This window comes from Drosophila melanogaster, chromosome 3L (genome assembly GCF_000001215.4).
Source record: "Drosophila melanogaster chromosome 3L".
Taxonomy (NCBI): Eukaryota; Metazoa; Arthropoda; class Insecta; order Diptera; family Drosophilidae; genus Drosophila; species Drosophila melanogaster.
In genome coordinates this window covers 21,901,610-21,922,163 of record NT_037436.4, presented here as the reverse complement: position 1 = coordinate 21,922,163, position 20,554 = coordinate 21,901,610, and the positions used below count along the sequence as shown (strand labels likewise).

Genomic DNA, 20,554 nt, shown 5'->3' with positions numbered 1-20,554 from the left:
AACTAGGTGGTAGTGGGATTCGGCTGGGTCGGTTTGTTTTTTGGACGGGAGGTGAGGTTTTGGATCGTTTTGGAGTTGAACTGCAGTTTGAAGTACCAATTGGATCAGGTCCAGTTTTTTTTTTTTTTTTTTTTTTTTTTTTTGTCATTTTCAGTTGTGTGAAAAGTGTGCGATGCGTAGATTAATTCGGTGCAGGCCTCATCATCCTCATAATCATTCGCCTCCTGCTCATCCTCGAATTCGGCCGGGGCCTGCTGAACTTTTATATTATACATGGTTGGTAAGACTAGATGCTAGGTTTATACAGTTAGATATTTATAGTTTTCTATTAGCTAGAACAGTTTGTTAGGCTAGCGTTCGATGCGAACTACGATCTAGGGGTGTGAGGGTGGAAAATTATACGATTTGTGGTGCTAGTTTGGGCATTGGCATTGGCATTGGCAATGGCTTTTGGCCGGGCTTACGACTTACAGGCTAGGACATGTGTGTGTGTGGCTTAGGCTACGTACGGAACTGTGTTAATGACTCGACCGTCGCCCGCCCGCTTTATCGCTGCACCGTTTTGCACTTCAGCCCACCCACCCACCTCTGCGCAACTCCGCGTTATGGGCTGAATATATGAACGCACCGCCACTCCGCCTCTGAGAGTTGGCCTATACCCTACGAACTACCACCTACGACCGACGACCTCCTTATACCTTATTTCTTCTTTGTCAATTAGCAAGTCAATTCGACAAAATTGATGTTAGACAACAACACAAGCAACAAACGCTCACACATACAGATAGAGAGAGAAAGATAGCTGATGGAAAGCTGAACAAGATCGAGCCACTCACCTCATATTAATTAAGTATTGGGCCAGGGCCACCGAGTCCGGATTGCCGCTGATGGTGATGGTGCGGTCGGTATTGCCGCCCTCGCGCTCCTCGCAGTTGGAGATCCGGATCATGGCGCCGGATATTTGGCGAATCTCGGCGATCTTGGTGCCACCCTTGCCGATGATGCAGCCAATCAGGTCGTTTGAGACGGTCATCTCGTGCTGCTGCTGCTGGGCTCGGTTCGCGGGATTCGCTGTACGCAGTTGCGACCCGGCCAGTGCAGCCAAGGCTGCTGGGGCAGAGCCTAGATTAGATTGGAAATCTGTCTGGCATCTGGCCGCAGAAGCGCTCAACTCACCTGTGTGGTTGATGCCCCCAGTGCTGGCCGGATTCATCCCAGCCAGGCCCAAGGCGGCCAGACTGGCCAGCGGGTTCTTGGCCACCTGTTCACAGAGCGGGACAAAAGTACGAAACGGATTAGATTGGATTAGATGCAGAGTGCTCCTTCTTCGTTGGGGGCTCCGGGGCTTCGTGGGTTAAGGTGTGTGTGTATGTATACAGTTGGGTTAATTATTATCTATTTATCTGGGGACGGGGCTGTTTTCGGGGGAGGGAGAGATCACAAGATCACAACACAACGCGCGTCAACTTCCAGTAACAGGTAACGCAGATGGAACATAACAAAAGGGAAGTGGTTGGAACGGAAACGGAAAAGCGTCAAACAAATAGATACAAGAACAGAATGCAATAGGAAAAGCAAACGGGATACAAGATTATACTCCATCCTCAGCTCTTTTTACAAACACCATGAGGTTGATTGTATTGGGATCGTATTTCTTTTTGTACATGGATCCAGGGGTTCGGTAAAGAGTGTATGTAAGTATTGATTGTGCGATGTATGCTGATGTTTAAGTATCTGGCTTTCCGCAGTCTAAAGCCTCAATTTGAGTGTTGCTCTGGATAATGGTTCTACACAATTTACAAGTTGGCTATACGAAATATAATAATAGATACGAAGGCAAATATAAGGATGGACAAGGATAAAGAGAGATAGAGAAAGTTGACAGTTTGAATAGCTTTACAGGGAATACGCCTACAGGAAGCTTAGGCTTGAGTTCTTCTCATATAAATTACTGAATCCATTAGGATTTAGGGCGACGTGTCCTTAATATCTTTGATGTTTATGCATGATTTAACTCCGAAAAGTATGCTAGTGCTTTTGTAAATGATTTCCGTTTTATTTATATTAATCTGGGTTAGGTTGCCCTTCCTTGAGGCGAAATTCAGTGCGTCCTCAAGTATTTTTTGTTTTCCTCTTTTCACCAATAACACCTACAGCAAATAACATACACACACTGGCACGCACGCACACATGCGCATGTAAACTAGGACTCGAAAGGGTGAAGATTCAGGGTGACTTTGGGGCTCGAAAAATGGGGACTCTGCACGCGCTCCATAAATTAATCAAATCAAATGCAACACTTGCAAATATGTTTCAAATAATTGCATCTGAATGCTGCGGGGAGAAAAAGGGAAAATGGTGGCAGATGATTCACTAGAAAGGAGCGCACAAAAAAGGATAGAGAAAATCTCAAATAAATCATACAATATTCAAATGCTTTGTGTGCTTTTATTTCTGTGTGCATGTGTGAGATGGCAGATGCATTTGGGTGGGTATGTCTGTGTGTGTGCCTGAGTGGATGGTGTGTTTCTGTGAGAGCTTAGGAAACAAGAACTGCAATATTTATCAAAATGCAATACGAATTTCAAATGAAACAAATATAACATGCGCATGGAAATATTTTATGACCCAAAAATGAATCGCAACTCAATAAAGTTCAGTGACAGAGCGGTTGGAGGGGACGGAAAGGGGGAAAATACAATGGGTTATATAGAAAAAAAAACTGTCATACAAACTTGCGTGTGTTGGCATATTAACAAACACTTCTTGCCAAGCACAGACAGTACATATAAAAACGCTAACACACAGATACAGATACAGATAGAGATAGAAAACAAGTTGAAACAATTTCCAAAACTATGAAAAACTTTGGCTTTAGCAAGGAAAGAGAGGCGGGGTGGGACCACAAGTGCATTTTTTGATGACTTTTGGCTGGGATAAAGGGTTTGCTTGGGTCCTCGCTTTCCAAGTCCCCTCGGTCTGATATTTCGTGTGACTTCGGCCAACGACAACAACTTCAGGGACCTGGACTTGGCCAAGGAGCTGCAGTTTGGCCCAATGTCATTGAAATGCGGCCAGCGGTTGCGCTGTCTGGGGATCGTAAAAGAAATGCCAAAGGTAGTATACTGGGTATACAAGCTACAAAAACCGGAACTGGGGGCTACTGAGGAGGTTGCTACGGCGGGTAGAATTACAACAGCAACATATGAACACAACTATGTACACTCAGAAAAATAATCATCAGCGATCAGCATTAAGTTTTCCAAAGCCGATTCGGTCATTTAAAGCGATTATATTATCTTATAATAAAAATGATCGTAATTGGACCAATTAAAATGAACTTCAATGAAATGAATACAATGCGTAGATTTAATCAATCTATGGAATGATATAGTTTCCAGTAATATTCAGTGCTAACAAACAGATATAATTTGGTTAACTTTCAGCTCTAGGAATTTATTAGCCTACATTCAACTGTTTTTCTGAGTGTCCCATATTGTGATGCGAGGGAGTGCAGGCAGGTGTCAGGGCAGGGGACGGTACATCATCATGCTCTGCTTGGCGGAGTTGGGTTCTCGAGTCATGTTGCTTTTGATTATATTGGTTAAACGAGTAAAGTTTCTTTCAAGAGTCTGGTGGAGATATTCGTGTTCTTGAACCGAATTGCATCGCTAGCTTAAAACTCACATCGGGCATTTGCTGTAGGTGATGGTGGTGTGCTGGTATCGCTCCTTGTAAATGTGCCCCCTTTAACAAAGGATCCGCCAAGCCTGAGATACCAGCATGTAGGCCGCCGGTAGCCAGGGCAAGTGGAAATACTGGACAGGTCTATGTTCGATTGATTGATTGATCATTACGGTTGTGTGTGTGTTTGGTGTGCGTGTGTGGAATTATAATCGTGTTTCGTGTGGTATTGCGATTTAAATTATGTGGCCAAGGAAGAAAGAAAAGTAGAAGAACGAATATTGTATACCACAAATAAATGTCTTTCAGAGCAAGTTGGTTAAGATCTTAACTTTGTAGTTGCTATGGAGAGATGTAAGCTTATCAGATACATGTTTAAATATAGACGTATCGCTAGAGAAACTCTTGTAGAAAGCTTGCGAGACGTGTGTGCAGTTTCTGGTGTGGAGGCTGGGATTCTCAACGGGTTTCGTTGCAACGCAGAACAATGTTAAATGATACCAGGGGGATGGACATACTAAAAACAAATGAAGACATCTAAGACGGTTTGTACTTTGATTTCGAGGGTCCGGTTTTAGGGCTCGGATGATCCAAGGGTTTTCAGGTTCATACAACAACCAATGCCGACAGATTCGCAAGGGATGAGGTACAGTTGCCAACTGACTAGACTGCTATCGCAATGCAACATCACATTGGGTACTCTATTATATAGAAATACATTTTACCGCAGCCCACAAAAGTTAACCCTGGAAAACAGTACCCATTGTGAACGAAATTGACAACTGTGGGGGCTTTGCACACTACTGCCTTGCATTAGGCTAACGAATTGTAAACCAACACCGACAATAACCAGGACCAGGAGGAGAGAGTGAGAAATAGAGCGATTTGTGGAAGAGAGACGGAGAGATATCGCAAATGGATGGTACAACTAGTTTTTGATTTATTACATTTTTTCTGGACATTAATTGAATTTGATGCGACAACAAAAACTTTGTCTGTTTTAGTTTTGAGAAACTTTTATTTTTCGTTGGGGCAATGGCTGGCGAGGGGGCTCTGAAGGTCGGAGAACTGAACTGAACTTTACTGTGCTGTACTGTACTGTACTCTAGTGGACGGGACTGACTGTACTGGGGCCTGAATTGGATTGCATAGAAATTAATTTGTTTGCTGTTTGTTTTAGCTGTTGTTTGCTGTTTCCTGCGGTTCTATAGAGCACAATATTCGATTTTGACATGGGATTTTGAACAGAGTTATAAACAATATTTGTAGATTAGGATGGAAAGAGAGAAGCGAGAGAGTATTAGAGTGTAAAAGATGTAGGGCTCGGGCAGGATGGTGTTGGATCAGTATGCTGTTGTTTAAATGGCTATTGGCATTGTGGTTCTGGTGACAACTCATCTAAATAAATTGTTTATAAGGTGAATTCCGCAGTTTTGTTGAATATTCATATGAATTAGTCCTTTGTTGAGAGAGCTAAACTTTAATGATTGACTACACGAAAATCATGAGAGATATCAAGAGAACGCAGGTCGTTGGCAAATAGTGAATATAGTAATATAAAGATAGGAGTTGAATTACTAAATGTTCGTTACGATACGATTAGTTAGCTGGCGCTCAAAGAGTTTATAGGAGTTTATATTTTTGTGGATCTTGTCATGTGTCAAGGATTTGATTAATAGATGTTTACTTTCGGCTCGGGTTGGATAGTTATGGCGGATATATGTACGTAGATGGGGTTTGGAGAGAAAGGTGGACTAGTGTAGTTTGAACATACTTCTTAACACACGCTGCCAGCGAGCCCTCTTCAGAACAAAACTTAGAGACACAGAGAGACTGAGCAGAGAGTGAAGAGAAAGAGTTCGAGCCCCCGCTCCCCGCGAGCCATTCTTTCTTTCACATGAACTCACTCGCCTCGCCTCGCCACGCCTTGAACACTTTTCACTGAGGCGGAAGAAACCCAATGCTTCTCCCCTCAGGATGCTGCGGATGCGATTCTCGGAGATTCCCGGAGACTCTCGCAGACTCTCACATTGAGACAGAGACAGGTGCCGGGGCAGACTGAGAGAGAGACCGAACGCGCACGCACTCTCCTCGCAGACACACGCTCTTAACCTGAGAGAAGAGAGTGCAAAAGAAACTAAAAGCAAAACAAAAGTACATATTTTAAAGTTTATTTCAAATATTTTCGTTAATTATAATCGTCGATTCAATGGCTGTAAAGTTTGTTAACACATTAGTTCACTGTTCGGGGTCACCACTTGGACTTGAAAAGAGATGAATCTCATGGGTACGACGAGTGGGAGCGGTAATCGGTTCGGTATCGGTTTTGGAATCGGTAGCTTTAACGGTAATCGGTACAGTAGATTGTGAGGTTTGGGTTGACAAATCGCAGGAGGTGTTCTATGGACGGCAATAAGGGTGTCCAAGTGAAGAGATTACGGAGAAAGAGATTACGGAAAAATTATAATTCGGCGTCTATAGAGCAAGGGTAACTGGCACTGGATAATCGGCGGAAACACAAGAGAAAGAGAGAGAGAAATACGGACAGAGAAATATAATAACATAAAATTAAGAAATATTAAGAGGATAAACAGAAAGTGAAGTCGCGCAGTAACCAAAATGATAGTTGGGCTAGGTCGGGGCAAACTCAAATAGATACGAAATTGTTTAGCTGGACTCATGTGGGGTCGGTTAAGATAGAGACAGAGCGAGATATTTAGCTGCGGTGGCTAGCAATAGAGTACACAACACTGTTCACTGATCTTAACAACACGTATAGCCTAGTTTACTGGGTGAGAATTCGGCCAGACGTCCACCTACATACCTCTTGTGTGGGCACCGCGTAGTTTCCTTGGATGGTGAAAGCCTGTCCATTGGCCAGGATGACGGGGCCAGTAACCTGTGGTTTTGGTCGGTACGGGATGGTGGCACCGCGTGGCGGGGACTGTTTAGAAAGGAATTATCAAATTTCGGACACAATAGGGGAATTCCAATAAACTTTGTCGACTAAAAATCTAGTCAAAGTAGTTTGCCGAATAGTGTATAGCAAACTCACCTCCAACATGACAAGACATATCTGATAGATGCACTGGGTGATCTGCTCGGCGCTGCCGCTCAAGGTAACCGCCCGCTCTGTGGAATTGGGTAGCATTTCACTGGCCACTTGGATGGAGCAGCCCGTGGTCTGACGAATTTCCTTGATCTTTGAACCACTCTTGCCTGTCCCGAGTGTGAATTAATATCATTAGTGGGATGGGGACTATTGATATTTTCAATCCGCTTACCAATTAACGATCCACATTGACTGGCGGGCACAATCAATCGAATGGGTATTTGAGTTTTACCAACTTTGCCTACATCATTGAACTGCGAGCACCACTGAAACGGGTCAGAAGTTAGTAATGTGAACCAAAAATACTATGGCATGGGACGACTATGATAGGGAATGGCCAGTTGTACCGCACACATACCTCTTCGAACTTCTTTGTAATGAGCGTGAATGCCGAAAAGATTGCATTAGTTGTACCAGACACAGTCACAATACGTTCCGGGCATGAGCCATCCGAAATGTTGATTTTGGCACCAGACTAGTAAAGAATACCGAATTAGTTGCTGACTTCTGAAAGCTTTTATCATGAGTGACTTACCTCTTCACGAAATCTGTTGACAATTTCACCCTTTTTACCAATAATACTACCAACCTCCTGCAAAAAGAGAAAAAAAACGAAAATATATTGAGAATTATAGTTGGGAAACACGGCGCAAAGTAACTCTTAAATGCTTTTAAGATGTATCTGGCTCGAGCCACCCTGGCAGTCTGTGGACATCGAAAAACCTTTAAGTGAGTTTCGTATTTTTGTTTTCTGTCTGATACTGTCAGCGACGATGCTCAAATTTGATTAAATATTAAGTGATATTATGCCGGAGCATACAGCGGAAGAGCGATGGCTCTGCGTGTGTGTGTGTAACTACTTTTGCATATTTAATTGCCACAAAAAGCATTTCACACGCGCCACACCCGCGCACCCACAGTGGCAGCCAGAAAACCAGCCCAACCAGCCCGAAGCGATTCCATTTCCCTTTCAGTCAGTCGCCTGTCGTCGCTGGAAACTGTCGCACGTAATGAAATTTGCGGCCAGCGCGTTTTACGCGTTTTAATTGATTGTAAATATCAGCACTGCCACAGCCAGTAACTGAGTTTTTAACCAAAAACCATTGCGAAAATTGAAAGGGCAGTGTCGATGGCAGAGCTGAGCTACAAAGAGGGAATGGCCGAAATATATCCTCTTTTTGGGCAGCAGTTGTGTTGCAGCACGGCGCGAGCATGGTTCCCACCTTGCGGCTAGGGTAATCAATTGCCATATATCAAGGAGTTCAACAAGGGAAGTTTCGTGGTTAAAATGAAAGCTAAATGCATTGCTATCAGTAAACTTAAAATATGATGTGAAGGACTTTAAAGGATTAGATATATATCTAATTAGAATAGCACATTAACGGATTTCAAGCCGACTACTGCCTGATTGCCTATGTTCAATTTGTGCAACCCCATTTATATTTCAAGCCATTTATTTGGTCGTTTTAAAATGTTGCCACTCGCAGCCATTCAATTTGCTAGCCATAAACCATAGAACCACCTTCACAAGCCCGAAGTGCAGCAATCCATTGTGCCAGATTGAAAGACCAAAAGAGCGCAGCCAGAGTCAGCGAATACATCTTTTGAAACGGGCAGCTTGCCAGACAAAATGCAAACTGGGCAAAACAACGTGCAAGGGAAAACTGCCTCCGCCTTCGAACCCCTTCTCTCACTTTTCCCTCACATCATCTGATTTTTTATGCGCTGCTTGCGTTCTGGCTACTCTTTGCCAGAATATTTATGCCCACGAGAACGAAATGGATGCAGGCCAGTTCATTGGACAGTATAGATATTTATTGTACACAAATGTCAGAGCGAATTGGCATAATTATTGCCGTAATTATCGTCGAACCCAACTCAGATGCGTTATACGCCTGTCTGCAATCATAGACGAATTTCTCGGCGACCAGTGCATTTTATAGGACAAGTTATCTGCCCCAGATATGTATATGTATGTATGTAAATTGTATCTGCGCCACGACATCTAAGTGCGGCGTGGCCTAGAGACTACGCACTTTCGGTGGCCCTCGTAGCCATTCAGGTTGATGGCTGCTCATCAGCGCCTCGGCCTCGTCATCATCATCATTAATAATGTGGCCAAAAGCCGCTCAGATGCCCACCCAGAGCCCCCATCCGCCCGCTGCGTAGCTTCCATTCAATTATCCCGCTGCGATTGCGGGCCAGTTCAGTTCCGCTCCGCTCAGAAGTTTGCGCCATTTGCATAAATCGGATCTCATCCCCATACCTATAAAATCGTCCGTCCTAAATCAGCGGACGCCGTTTTATTACAGTGAATAGGGCAAAATTCGGGACTTTCACTTGATTGCATTGATTTGTCCTTTGCCCACTTCAACCGCCTCATCAATACAAACACCAAAACCCACCCACCGAACACCACCACCCCACCACCCCCCCACCACCAACATCCCGACTGTGCTCGACTATGCGAATGGCCTCCCTGCCGGCAATTAAATTCACAGCATTCTTTCGCACAGCTCAGCTCCTGCTGCAACAATGAACCAGCGCATTTGGCATTTGCCATTTTCGCATTTTCCGATTTCCACATGCGTGCGACTCTCGTATGCGAAAAACACTTTGCGGTTCGGCCATGCTGGAGCATTTTGACTGCCTTTTGTTGGATTGAATGTTTTGGGTTCGGGCCACACAGCTCGTTGGGCTCAGACCGATTCTGGTTGGGATTGCTTGCATAAAATATGCATATGAAAGTTGACATGCAGGCGGCGGGCAGCCATTTCACATTCACAAGTTCACATTCCGTTCTGTGGTCACAGGAAATAAGATTTGATTATTCGTTGTTATTGATTTCGCTTTGTTTTTCAGCTCAAGGGACTTTGACTATTACAACTTGGTTGTTTCGTCTCTCGCCAAAATTGTTAAAATTGTGGATGGGACGAGACTGTATGGGAGCCTTTCTTAAACTGAATACAGAACGAGGATGAAACCCAATAAATTATCCCAAATTCAAAGTTTAAAACCCCGAAGCAACGCATTTATTTATTAATATAGAAATTACATATATATAAGCTCTTGAAGTGTAATATCTATGGATAGTATTTGACACTCATACATTTGACAGACATACACTGGTTACATAATTATGGTATTTAGATCAGCGAACCCATCTTAAATTCTTCGCGCACATCTCTTTGTATTTTTCCACACAGTACCTAGCCAAGCACAACATTTGGCTAGTTCCATTTATTACCAAAGGGCAAAACATGGACTGTCCGCCCAAAAGATTATGGCAATAACAATGGCATTGGAGGAGAGAAACAAACAATAACTGAAAACGCATTAAAGCTAAGGCCTGAAGAATGGACAACGCTAATTGCGAGCCACAATAAAAGCGGCTGAATGGGGGAGTTGGGGCAAAGAGTTTTTGATGTTAGTGGAGCAGACAGTAAAAAGACGGAGAAAATAACGAGAAAAAGCAAACAATCCCAAGCAGCTTTGGCCTTAACTTTAACTCAGACAACAACCGAAAATAGTTGGAGTAGCATGACTTGTCCCATGTTTTTCCCCCTCCCAATCTCTGCGATTTTTGGTCTTAATGTGTGGCGGCGTTGAAAATTGTATAAAAATAAGCGAATTGCAACAACAAAGCAGCAGCCACACTAGCAACACCATCAGAAAAATCTGCGACAGCCATTGCGAAACCGTGAGAACCATTTATGGGAGCTGCAGTTTGCTGTTGCAAAGGAAAAATGCAAGAAAAACTTGCCACAATTGCTGGAAAATGCAATGTGGCAGAGGGTGGGGGGAGCTCACATATGGCCTGCTGTGGCACACATGTGCCACTTCCCCTCCTCCTTTCCCACCACCTCATCCCATAAATCATCCAGCGCATTTGTCGCCCTGCAAACTTTTCAATTCGCATTTTTGGCTGTAGTCTTTTACTGTTGTACTGTTGTTTTTGCTGCTGCAGGCAGTCGAAACGCAAAAAATTGTACAATTAAATTATTTACAATTTGCCAGGGCCAGATGCTGGATGCTGGACAGGGCCATGCCGCGCAGCAAGTGGCACGTTTTTAATTTGATTAAATACTGAAAACAACGCACGGCGAATGAGAAATGTCTCCTGCAGGCGAAGGGATACTAAATTGCACTCCGGGAAAGCTCAAAGCCCTAATTTAGGTAATTAAATTGGAAAATACCCATAGTTGTGGCGACGAAAATATCAGCTCTAACATCGAACGTATTGAAATCCATTGCATAACGCACAACCATGCCCTGAAGTCAGTCGGAGGTTTCGGAAAATAGTTAATTAAAATTAGACAAGTGCTTGGGAAATGTGGCAGACTGCGATGAAAATTCGCATAAGGGTGCCGTCCGTCGACGGCGTCGTGCAATTTCACTAATTAAAAATGCATGATTCAGAAATAAGAACAACTGCAAACTGCAACAAATATCTCTGTCTACTGCCCTGACAATTCTAGGCGAGAGAGCAACCCACATTTCAGTTTCTTTCTATGCAATTTGCGTATGGCTGCCAAGAAATAAAAAGGTGTACAGAAAAACGAGCAATTTGAAGAAAACCCAACAGGCGGGCCCAAAAACGAAGGAAAAGGTGCTCTTCTGCGCACTTCGTCGCTCGATTGCATGGCAGGGCACAGTTGTTTGTTTTTCCCTCCCGGTTTTCAAGTTTTCATTTTTCATAAATTAATTAACTGCATCACGACTATGGACGCGACAGCAACTGCGATTTTGACTCAGACCCAGACTCTGAGTGAGACTTTCGTCATGGAAATAATGAGCCAAAGTTAATTAGAGACGCTGGAAAATATCAAAAAATAGATATACTCGCGAAACAATGGCAACTCTGGCCTTGCACTACTCCCTGCCCCGAAAGTGCATACGATTGTGTCGCTGACTGTACATACCACACAGAGATTATATACTCAATATTTCATTAATGAATAATTGCAATTATGACCGCCTTGCAGATTTATGCGATGATGACTCGCATTAATAACAAAAGGCAATCGAGTTCAATATTATTTAACTCGTTTTGTATGTATGTACATATTAAATATTGGAAATTCAGCGCATATTCATGCCAATGTACTGTTTTAAAATAAGGTTACAAACAAGAATTTCCTCTTGTGAAGTGAAATCGTGAAATCAAACCTATCCCAACAATACATTAGTTATATCTCATCTCATCTTATACCAACAATAATAAAATACAGTCTTCCCTCTTTAAAGGCAATTAAGCTACATATATCGATACGGCTGTCGAGATTTATGTTCAATTCATTTTCAAGCGAACTGAGTTGACATTACATGGCTGTTTATTTGCCGCACTGAGCTGTCGTTTCTTTGGCTCGTTTTCCTGCTCGCCACTTGATTTGCATTGCGCTTCAAATTTATTCACATCTGCGCGGCTGTTGAAAAAATCGCATAAATCATGCTAATCTATAACTATCGATCAAAGGCAACCAGCAACAACTACAAACGACAGACTCGGTCTCTCTGTCGGCGCCGCACAAAATTGTCTTGGGAATTTATTACCCAAATCCTTGTGATGGCGAGCGGAAAAGAAGTGAAAATCTCGGCGAGTGTGCAGAATTCGCATTTGCATTTACACAATATCTATTTAGCCACATTGTGTAAAAGCCCAAAAGTGCGCAATTACTCACGAGCTCCGCGATCGGCGAAGGGATTCCACACCAGGTAGCCAAATCCCTGCCAGAAAGACACTACCCCCTCTCCGTTTTGGCTTAATTTGCTTCTTTGTGTGCTTGGCTGCTGCTGTTGCTTTTGCTATAAATTGTCGCGTCTAAACATATTTCTGGTCTTTTTGCCAATTTTCGACGGCACATCATGTAACGAGCTCCTTTCGCACACCTCGCTGCACTCCGGACGGCTGTCGCCTTATCTGCACCTGTCTCGGTCCCTCAAATCTTGGTGGGATAAAAATAATATTCAACGACGACCAAAACTTAATTATAATCGATGCCTGGGCAACTGCAAGCCCGCTGCAAATCAGCTTCAGCTGGGCTGAACGAACTGAAAAAGATAAATGACGGCTTTGCCTGCCCAACACGTGCTGGGGGAGTTGGACTCCCTCCCCCCTCCAATCTTCTGGCCAAGATCTCTCAAGTGGTAAGCCTCTCATCGCATCGCATCGCATCTTAACTCAACTCAACTTGAGAAGCAACAACGATGCTGCGGATTTGCGTGACAGCCTTTTCTGGATTGTTGTTGGCGGCTAATGTTGTTGAATAATAGTTTTTAATGGCTGTTGACTGTTATTAAATAAATAAGCAGCCATTTAGTGTCTGCTTATCTATCTGTTTGTTTAAAGACGCTCATAGCTGACTACTTTGACTGCAGCGAATAAGTCAGTGGAATAAAGAGGCTGGAGTTCAATAAATATACCATCGCTCTTTGGCAATCTTTAATAAACCCAAAATCAAGACCAACGCAATAATTGCTGTTGCGGTACTTTGATAAATATTGATTAAACAATGTTGGAATGCAGCTATTATCGCATCATTTACGTCAATTGAACCCTCCTCAATTCACATATATTTTGCTGCCAGCAAGAGAAGAGAATCGCTTCGGGGTATTTGCGCTGAGCAATTGCTATCAAAACATTTCCCTTGATTAAAGCACACAATGCGCTGCTGTCCTCGATTTGTGGTTAATTTCGTCCCGGTAAATATTTAAATATTTATTTTTATATGCCATCTTTTTTGCGACTGGTTTAACCTGTCGTCCCGCGGGGATAGTTGCTATGCGAAATAGCCCGCTGGTCCTGAATGTCCGTTTCTCCGCTCAGCATTCACATATGATACGTTCGAATTTTGTTATTGTGGGCAATGAAAACAATTTATAAAAAGGTGTATTTTATTTGTTTTTGTTTTTCGTTTTTATTGCTCATATCTGGGAGCCGTAATGATTGTTTAATAGGCGATGCCTTACTTCGCCTCGTTTTTATGGCCCTGTGTTTATATGTATCTCTACACATACATATTTTCCCGACTCCCGCGCAACTTTTCACTCACTGCCCCATTTCATCTACCTTAAATGCGTGACGTGGCGCGGATTTAATTGTAATTTGCATACAAAATTCACGCGTTAATGTGTAATTTTTTCATTATTGTTTGCTCTGCCCGTTTTGCCCTTCGTTGTTTGCCATCACATCGCAGTTGTGTATTGATTTTGTGCGAATTGAAAAAGCGTTTATATAACGGGTTTGACCACTTTGATTGGACGTCCTGACTCCAAAAAGATTGCTTTCTTTTTACATACCTCACCTACAAATGAAACTTATAAACATATAGACATATATAGAGCACTTTCAGTTTTCAGTCATTTCCATTGGAAACTGTCTATATGGAGGTGCCAGGCTTCTTGATGCATTTTTAAAATACTTTAGGCTGAAATCGACTTAACTTACCTTTCCTTGCATAATCAGCCTTATTGTGAGTGTCACCGATGGATCCTCGTGTTTGATGGACGCACCGCCCGCACTGCTGCTCGTGTTATTGTCTTCCATGGTATCTATTTTGCTGGCTTTGTCTTAACGCGGTTTGGATGAAAGTGTATGTGGATCTGACCGAACTCGGCGGTCTGTATCGCAGCAGTTGTCTTTTGCGGCTCACTTGCGATTATGTTGTGGGATTTGTAAATATAACTTTGCTATGCGAGTATATCAATCATAAATGAGCGATACACGTACTAAACATATAGATATTTTGGCTACTTTGCTTGCGTATGCGTATTGTATGTTTCTCTAGATAAAATTAAATTGGTGGTTTCTTTTGCTAGTCGTACTACGTTGTTGGCTTAAGCTCGCTGCGTTAACTCTGCTGCCCGTATCTTCGAAGTTTTTATTCAAATGCAACAAATAATCACGGCTACGGAAATATTTCTTGTATTTACGCGTTCAGAGTTTTCGTATATTTATTGTTGAGCAAGAATACTGTTGCTTAGCTGATGCATTTAGAGATGTATATCTGTTGGGTGCCTAAGCTGCAAAGAGACAGAAAATTATTGAAACGATTAGTTTGGCACGAATAAATCATTTTGGGCATTTCTTAAGTGTAAGTGCCATTAGGAAATTTTTAATTTTCCACTCGCCCAATAAATCACGAAATTAGTCAAATTAGTTTATGCACACAGTGCCAGCAATGCATTTAATCACATTGCCATGCAGAGTTCACGACTTCCGGCACTTTTGGCCGAGCTGAACAACGATAATGCGGACGGGACGAGAGGTCCCCAGCCGGACTCGTTCATCATCCACATTTTTCTGACAGAGAGTTGGCCCCTGTCCTGGGCCTGTTTGTAATTTTGATATGAAATTCTTCATTTTTTGTTCTCTTGTTTTTCGAACTTTTTTTTTTGAACCTGCGCCAAGTTTTTCCGCATATTCCAAACGCTGCGCCCCATATGGGTGTGTACTCGAGATACAGATGTATACATGTACATATAATATTGATGTACTCCCGCTGCTGTCGCTGGGACATTTCTTACGCTTGAAATCACTTCATATGCAATTTAGTACAGATACTCGTACTGGTACAAATTTTCGCCGGCATACCCCTCCTGCCCCCCTCACCACACCGCTCTCCACAAATTCCCAGCATAACTCGATGTACCCCGTGTTCACATGCACACGAGTATGTACGGATATGTACGATGTTGTCGGCAACATCGGCATCAGGCAAAAATGATTCCCGGGGGCACAAGAAATATTTGCGCAGCGACCAACGCGATGACTACCAAAAGCTTCCTGTCATTTCCCTTGGCTTCACTCCTCACTCCCTGCACCACACATCTCCATACCCATGCCCATCCCCATCAGGCATGCCTGATGGCAGAGTTGTTTATGAAATTATGCGCACTAATTCCCCATGTAACGGTGGCTCAGCGCAGCTCACCTAGACAGAAAGAGGAATACCATTCTGAAGCTCGGACTACACACCGAAAATGCGCATATTTTGTCCAAGTTCGCTGCACTTATCTTTTGCCAGGATATCTGGCAAAATAGAAAAAGCTGCTCCAGGGCCACGCCCAATTTGAATGTTCAAATGTAATTCTCCTCCTATCCGAAAAAGTCCAGCCTAAGTGGTTATTAATGCCAATGAGTAGAAGTTTGATGAACGATACACCACGTAGCTCTATTCTTCTACTCTGAAATTTTGCTACCCTATTCGGTCCAAACAACCAGCGTGATTTTTAAATATGATTGCATCCTTGTGGAAACAGTTTTTCTGTTTGCCCCAAAAAGCCTATCGCGGTAAACGGAAAGCTAACTGTCTTTTTTCATGGTTTTCTTCCTACCCAATCTTCTCACAGTTTTTATCAACTTATCACTCCTAACATCCTCAACGTGCTGTCGACTTACTAAAGTCATTGAGTTCCTTTCCTATTGAAAAACGTTTCCGACCTTATAAAGAACCTTTATTCTTGTTTTAATATAATGTATAGTAGTTAGAAACCCAGCTTTTTAAAAATGTCTTATATCTTAAGTCCTAAAAAGCAAAAAGTGTGACCCTTTAAATCAAGAGTGTCTTGCATGTATAGGCTTATATCTTTTTACCAGACATCTGCCCGCATCAAAGATGAAAGCACATTAGAAATTACATTGCTAGCTTCGTACCGCCTAACTGAGCTGGTAGTATGTAAATTGCACCACAGGTATGACAATAGAGCCACCATTGGAAGCCAGTCGTTTTCCCTCCCACTCCATCCCGGCCACCGAACAAACCCATGTTAATATCTATTACTCGACTCCGGGGAACGCCCGCAGCGATGCCTTAAGGTGGCACACCGAGGAATACCGCAGTTGAAGGTCGGAGGCGGAGGAGAAGGCAGGACAACAACAATGACAGCCCTGTTTTCACACAACGGGGGATTCTATGGAAGAAGGATTAGGAGAGAGTACCGCGAGCCTCCGAACGCCAAGTGCAATAAAAAAATTGGTTTCGCTGCAAGAAATGTGCATTATTGGCATTGGCCAGACAGGATGGGCTGAGAAAAATGAAGATGTCTCGACAAAACGCTATTCTTCCGATCCAACTCGTTTCCTTCTCTCAACTCATTATCAATCATTCGCACTGTGTGACAGACAGATGTACTCTGGCTACGACTCCGACTCTGACTCCATTCCCACTTTTTAATGACTTTTTCTTGGTGGAGAAGGAGTCATACACTAGCATAACTAGTTTTCTTTTAATTAACTCGACATAAAAATGCCAATGTCTGTAATGGCAGCCAAACCAGTTTGCTTTCTAATTTTCTTTGGCTTTCCACACACATAGACACACCGAGGACGTCAGAGATGGTAAATGTGGCTTGGCTGTGTGAAAAGATTTCTAATTTCCTGCAAGACAAAAACAAAGCCACAAATTACAAAAGAACCTGCTCATCCGTCCTCTGCTCTTTTTCACCCCAGCCAACTTCATCAGAGTTGGCAAATAGGAGTAACGCAGACATAACTTTGGTTTCTAACTCATTTCATTTCATTTCTACTTAATTCAAAATTCTGGCAAGCGGGCAGCGAGCTATGGTTTAATATATCGAAGGACAATCGTCGTAGTCGACTTCAGGTCTCCTCAACCGGGAGAGCTCTCCTAGGCACCTTTCAGCCAGTTTTTCAATTCAATTTTGGGCCATCTCGAAAATAGAAAACAAATACACAGATACAGACACAATAAATGCTAAATGCTGAACGTGACACACACATGTCTTAAAAGTGCTGTCATGTGCTCGTTGGTGAGTTGGGAAAAACGGAAAAGCGGAATGGAAGAGCGACTTTGTTGACGCCGTTGACTTTATACGTCAATTTCATCGCCGTCGTGAGGAGTTTTCGTTTCGTTTATGGCAGCCAAGGGAAAATGAGAGGAGGCACTGTAGCAGGCACCCGGGGTTTGGGCTGCAAGCAAACATCAACAGCAGGCGGAGGAGGCTGTTACTGGGAGCGGAGGCTTTCACCCCAACTGTCTCTCCTAGTCACCAGGCCTGGGTCCCATGTCAAGTTGTCGTTGCCGCCGACGTCGTTGTTGTGGCCAAGTCAACCGCATCATCATCGTCATCGCCGCCGTCATCTGCCTTTAACAACATTTTCCTTACACTGCTCACCTTGACTGACTGTATGTTTTCGCTATTATGCAAAAAAGTTGCCATTTAAAAACTCCTGGAATATTCTTAATTTTTCTAATTGTCATTTAAACCTTTCGGATAGCATTACGAAAAGTAATATCTGACTTATTCATAATGGCTAGCATATAAGCTCATTCCCATCACTTGAAGTATGTAAATGTAGGATTGCATGAAAAAATATAGCCCAACACTTTCGAAAATGATATCGGCGCACCGAAGGCTACACGCCTTTAAAAGCCGACCTCTCCTGTATACAGAATTAATTTTTCAAATTAATTATGCACATGTGCAGTTGTCCTAGCAAAGGGGCTGGAGTTGTGGACGGGATGGATGTATCTGTGGAAAGGCTGAAGGTAGAGTAGCCTGGGGGCTGCGACAGCAAAGAGAAAACTCATTAAATTGCATAATTATGTGTACACACACGGCCTGAACCACATGCCAAAACTTGTGTCGTCTCCTGTAATAATATTAATATTTATAACGTAAAATACTCAAACAAACTTTGCAGTCGAAGGTGGTCAAGGGTTTTAGGATAGCTCGACGTTCTTGGGCCCGAGTTTTGGGTCTCTTGCTTTGGTCCCTTGACTGCACTTAATAACATTTCGGTCATGATTCCCGCTTCTCGTCAGGTCGTCATAATTTGATTTATGATGCGGTGAATGCCTCTCACACGCAGTCCCAGGAACTTTAAACATTTCCCACTTGCCACTTGAAAGGTTTCCTGTCGGAAGGCTGGTTCCTTCTTTCCTGTGCCCTACTTAAAGTGTCATTCTTCTTTGCTACCTAAACCAACCAATGAGGAGTAGCAAGAGTTGCAGAAATATTTAATTACCCAAGAACAGAGGTTAGGTGAAAATTATAGCATACTTTCATGGATTCGACCCGGGCGCTCGGAAAGGGCGAAGCGAATGGCGAGTGCCATATTAATTTGTGTCAAATAAGTAAAACGCAATTAAACGCACATGTCATCGCGTGGGCAAATGGCCAATAACCATGCGGGGAAATGGGTGGAACATGGGCGCAAAGTGGGTGGCGAGTGGGCGGTGGCAGCCAGCATCCGTAGTCAGCCACGCAATCGATACACAAACAAAGCGGCCCCCTCCGGGAATAACAACTATAACCATAACCAGAAAGCGAACGAATTGCCCGGGAATCCCTTAATATGATGACCTATTAAAATTACTTTATGCCATAACCATAGAGCCCCTACTCACCAGAAAAAGCAATCTTTTTCCGTGCCTATTACAGCATTTCTATGTGTATTGTATAGTTTTCTATTCCAGACAGGATTCCCCCTAGCTCCTCCGTTAATGGTAAAATGATATTCTCCGCTAGTCAATGCGCCATGATAAAGCAATTATTGGCCATCAACATGGAGCAGCCGCTGGATCCAAAAAGCCAGCAATGAGTACGTGAGTCATGAGTGGGTTACGGCTTTGATTGTCACGTGGCTGTCACTTCCACTCACGGAAATCCCCCAATTTAATTTCCAATTACTTTGGCTTATGACCGGTCCCTTTACAATCTGTTGCCTAAGCTTCTTCTGCCTTCATGTTGGGCAAAGGATTTCCATATTTAGGAGAAACAGTCCTTCATGTCGATTCCCTTTTAATGACTAAGACTAAACTCCTGGGTTAATAAATAAAGCTGCACGAGTAAAATAAACATGTTTATTCAGAGCGCCAATGAGTGCATTTCATGAGTTTAGTTTTGACTTGATTGTGGTAAATACAAAACAGTCTCCGAAGGCTAGAACATCCGGTGACCTACATAGTAAAACTGTTCACCAAGTTGGGCTGTCTTTCTTGGCTGCTGCTTGCTTCAAAAGCTGCTGTTTGTTATTATGATTCTTGACCCGGTCGGTCATCAGTTTGGTACAGTCTAATTAAATGTCACTTCGCATTGCCTGACGTCTCGGTATCCAAATACTTTGAATGTGCGAGGGGCTTACTTCTGGCTGTGTCACATATATCATCATTTTGTCTTCCTTTTTGACAAAGCCATGTCCACATCACCGTCATCATCATCCACACGAGGATGTATGATAAAGGATGCTGAGATGTGCTGATGCCAGACAGAATGAAAAAGTTAAAACAGGGCAGGGAAAACCTGTGCCAACATTTTTGTCACTCCTGTCATTGTTTGTTGCATTGTCTCTATGTGTATCCACTCCACCTCCCCACTTCTTCATTCATGTGTGTGGCTGTGACATAATCCTTAATCCTTCTACTTTATTGTGCATTTACGTTTCCATTCCGCCAGTCGGTCCAAATCATATCCAACTCGAGCTCCTCGTTTCGACATCAAAATCCCACCGATAGCTCTTTGTTGTGGCTGCCCGGCCACACGCACAGTGTCAGCAAAAAGCTGAACAACAGCCTGTGCTCTCGGCATCCTGATAATAACTTTAATGAGGCCACTCATGTCGCCAAACTGTCCGAATGCATGTTTAAATCTGACTTTCGGACGGATTTAGAGAGCGGTTCATCATTTTAGGGGTAGTAAACTGAGAACTATTTCCCTTTTGAATGCTTGTGTGCAGAAACAAAGGAATGCTTACTGAGGGAGTTTTCCCAAATGTGGTAATAGGTAATTACGTAC

The 20,554-nt window shown here is 43.1% G+C and overlaps 1 protein-coding gene and 1 long non-coding RNA gene across 13 annotated transcripts in view; one reads left to right on the top strand and one right to left on the bottom strand.

Moving 5' to 3' along the window:
- mub (mushroom-body expressed) overlaps positions 1–20,554 on the bottom strand; it is an 87,915-nt gene that overhangs the window by 10,539 nt on the left and 56,822 nt on the right. For 2 of the 12 annotated variants that reach the window (NM_001275268.1, NM_168946.4), the window contains exons 3-10: positions 14,244–14,818; positions 7,332–7,388; positions 7,155–7,271; positions 6,969–7,050; positions 6,740–6,903; positions 6,509–6,628; positions 1,177–1,261; positions 837–1,107 (exon numbers count right to left, since the gene is read on the bottom strand). In NM_001275268.1, coding sequence (NP_001262197.1) covers positions 837–1,107; positions 1,177–1,261; positions 6,509–6,628; positions 6,740–6,903; positions 6,969–7,050; positions 7,155–7,271; positions 7,332–7,388; positions 14,244–14,342 — 995 coding nt within the window. In that variant the 5' untranslated portion in view covers positions 14,343–14,818. Of the gene's footprint in view, positions 1–836; positions 1,262–3,687; positions 3,829–6,508; positions 6,629–6,739; positions 6,904–6,968; positions 7,063–7,154; positions 7,272–7,331; positions 7,389–14,243; positions 14,819–20,554 lie in introns of all 12 variants that reach the window. The other 10 variants (NM_001043154.4, NM_206423.5, NM_001259944.2 and 7 more) reach the window with 8 other exon arrangements.
- On the top strand, positions 17,302–17,991 carry lncRNA:CR45959 (long non-coding RNA:CR45959). The gene has a single exon (NR_133299.1). It is a non-coding gene; the product is annotated as a long non-coding RNA:CR45959 (long non-coding RNA).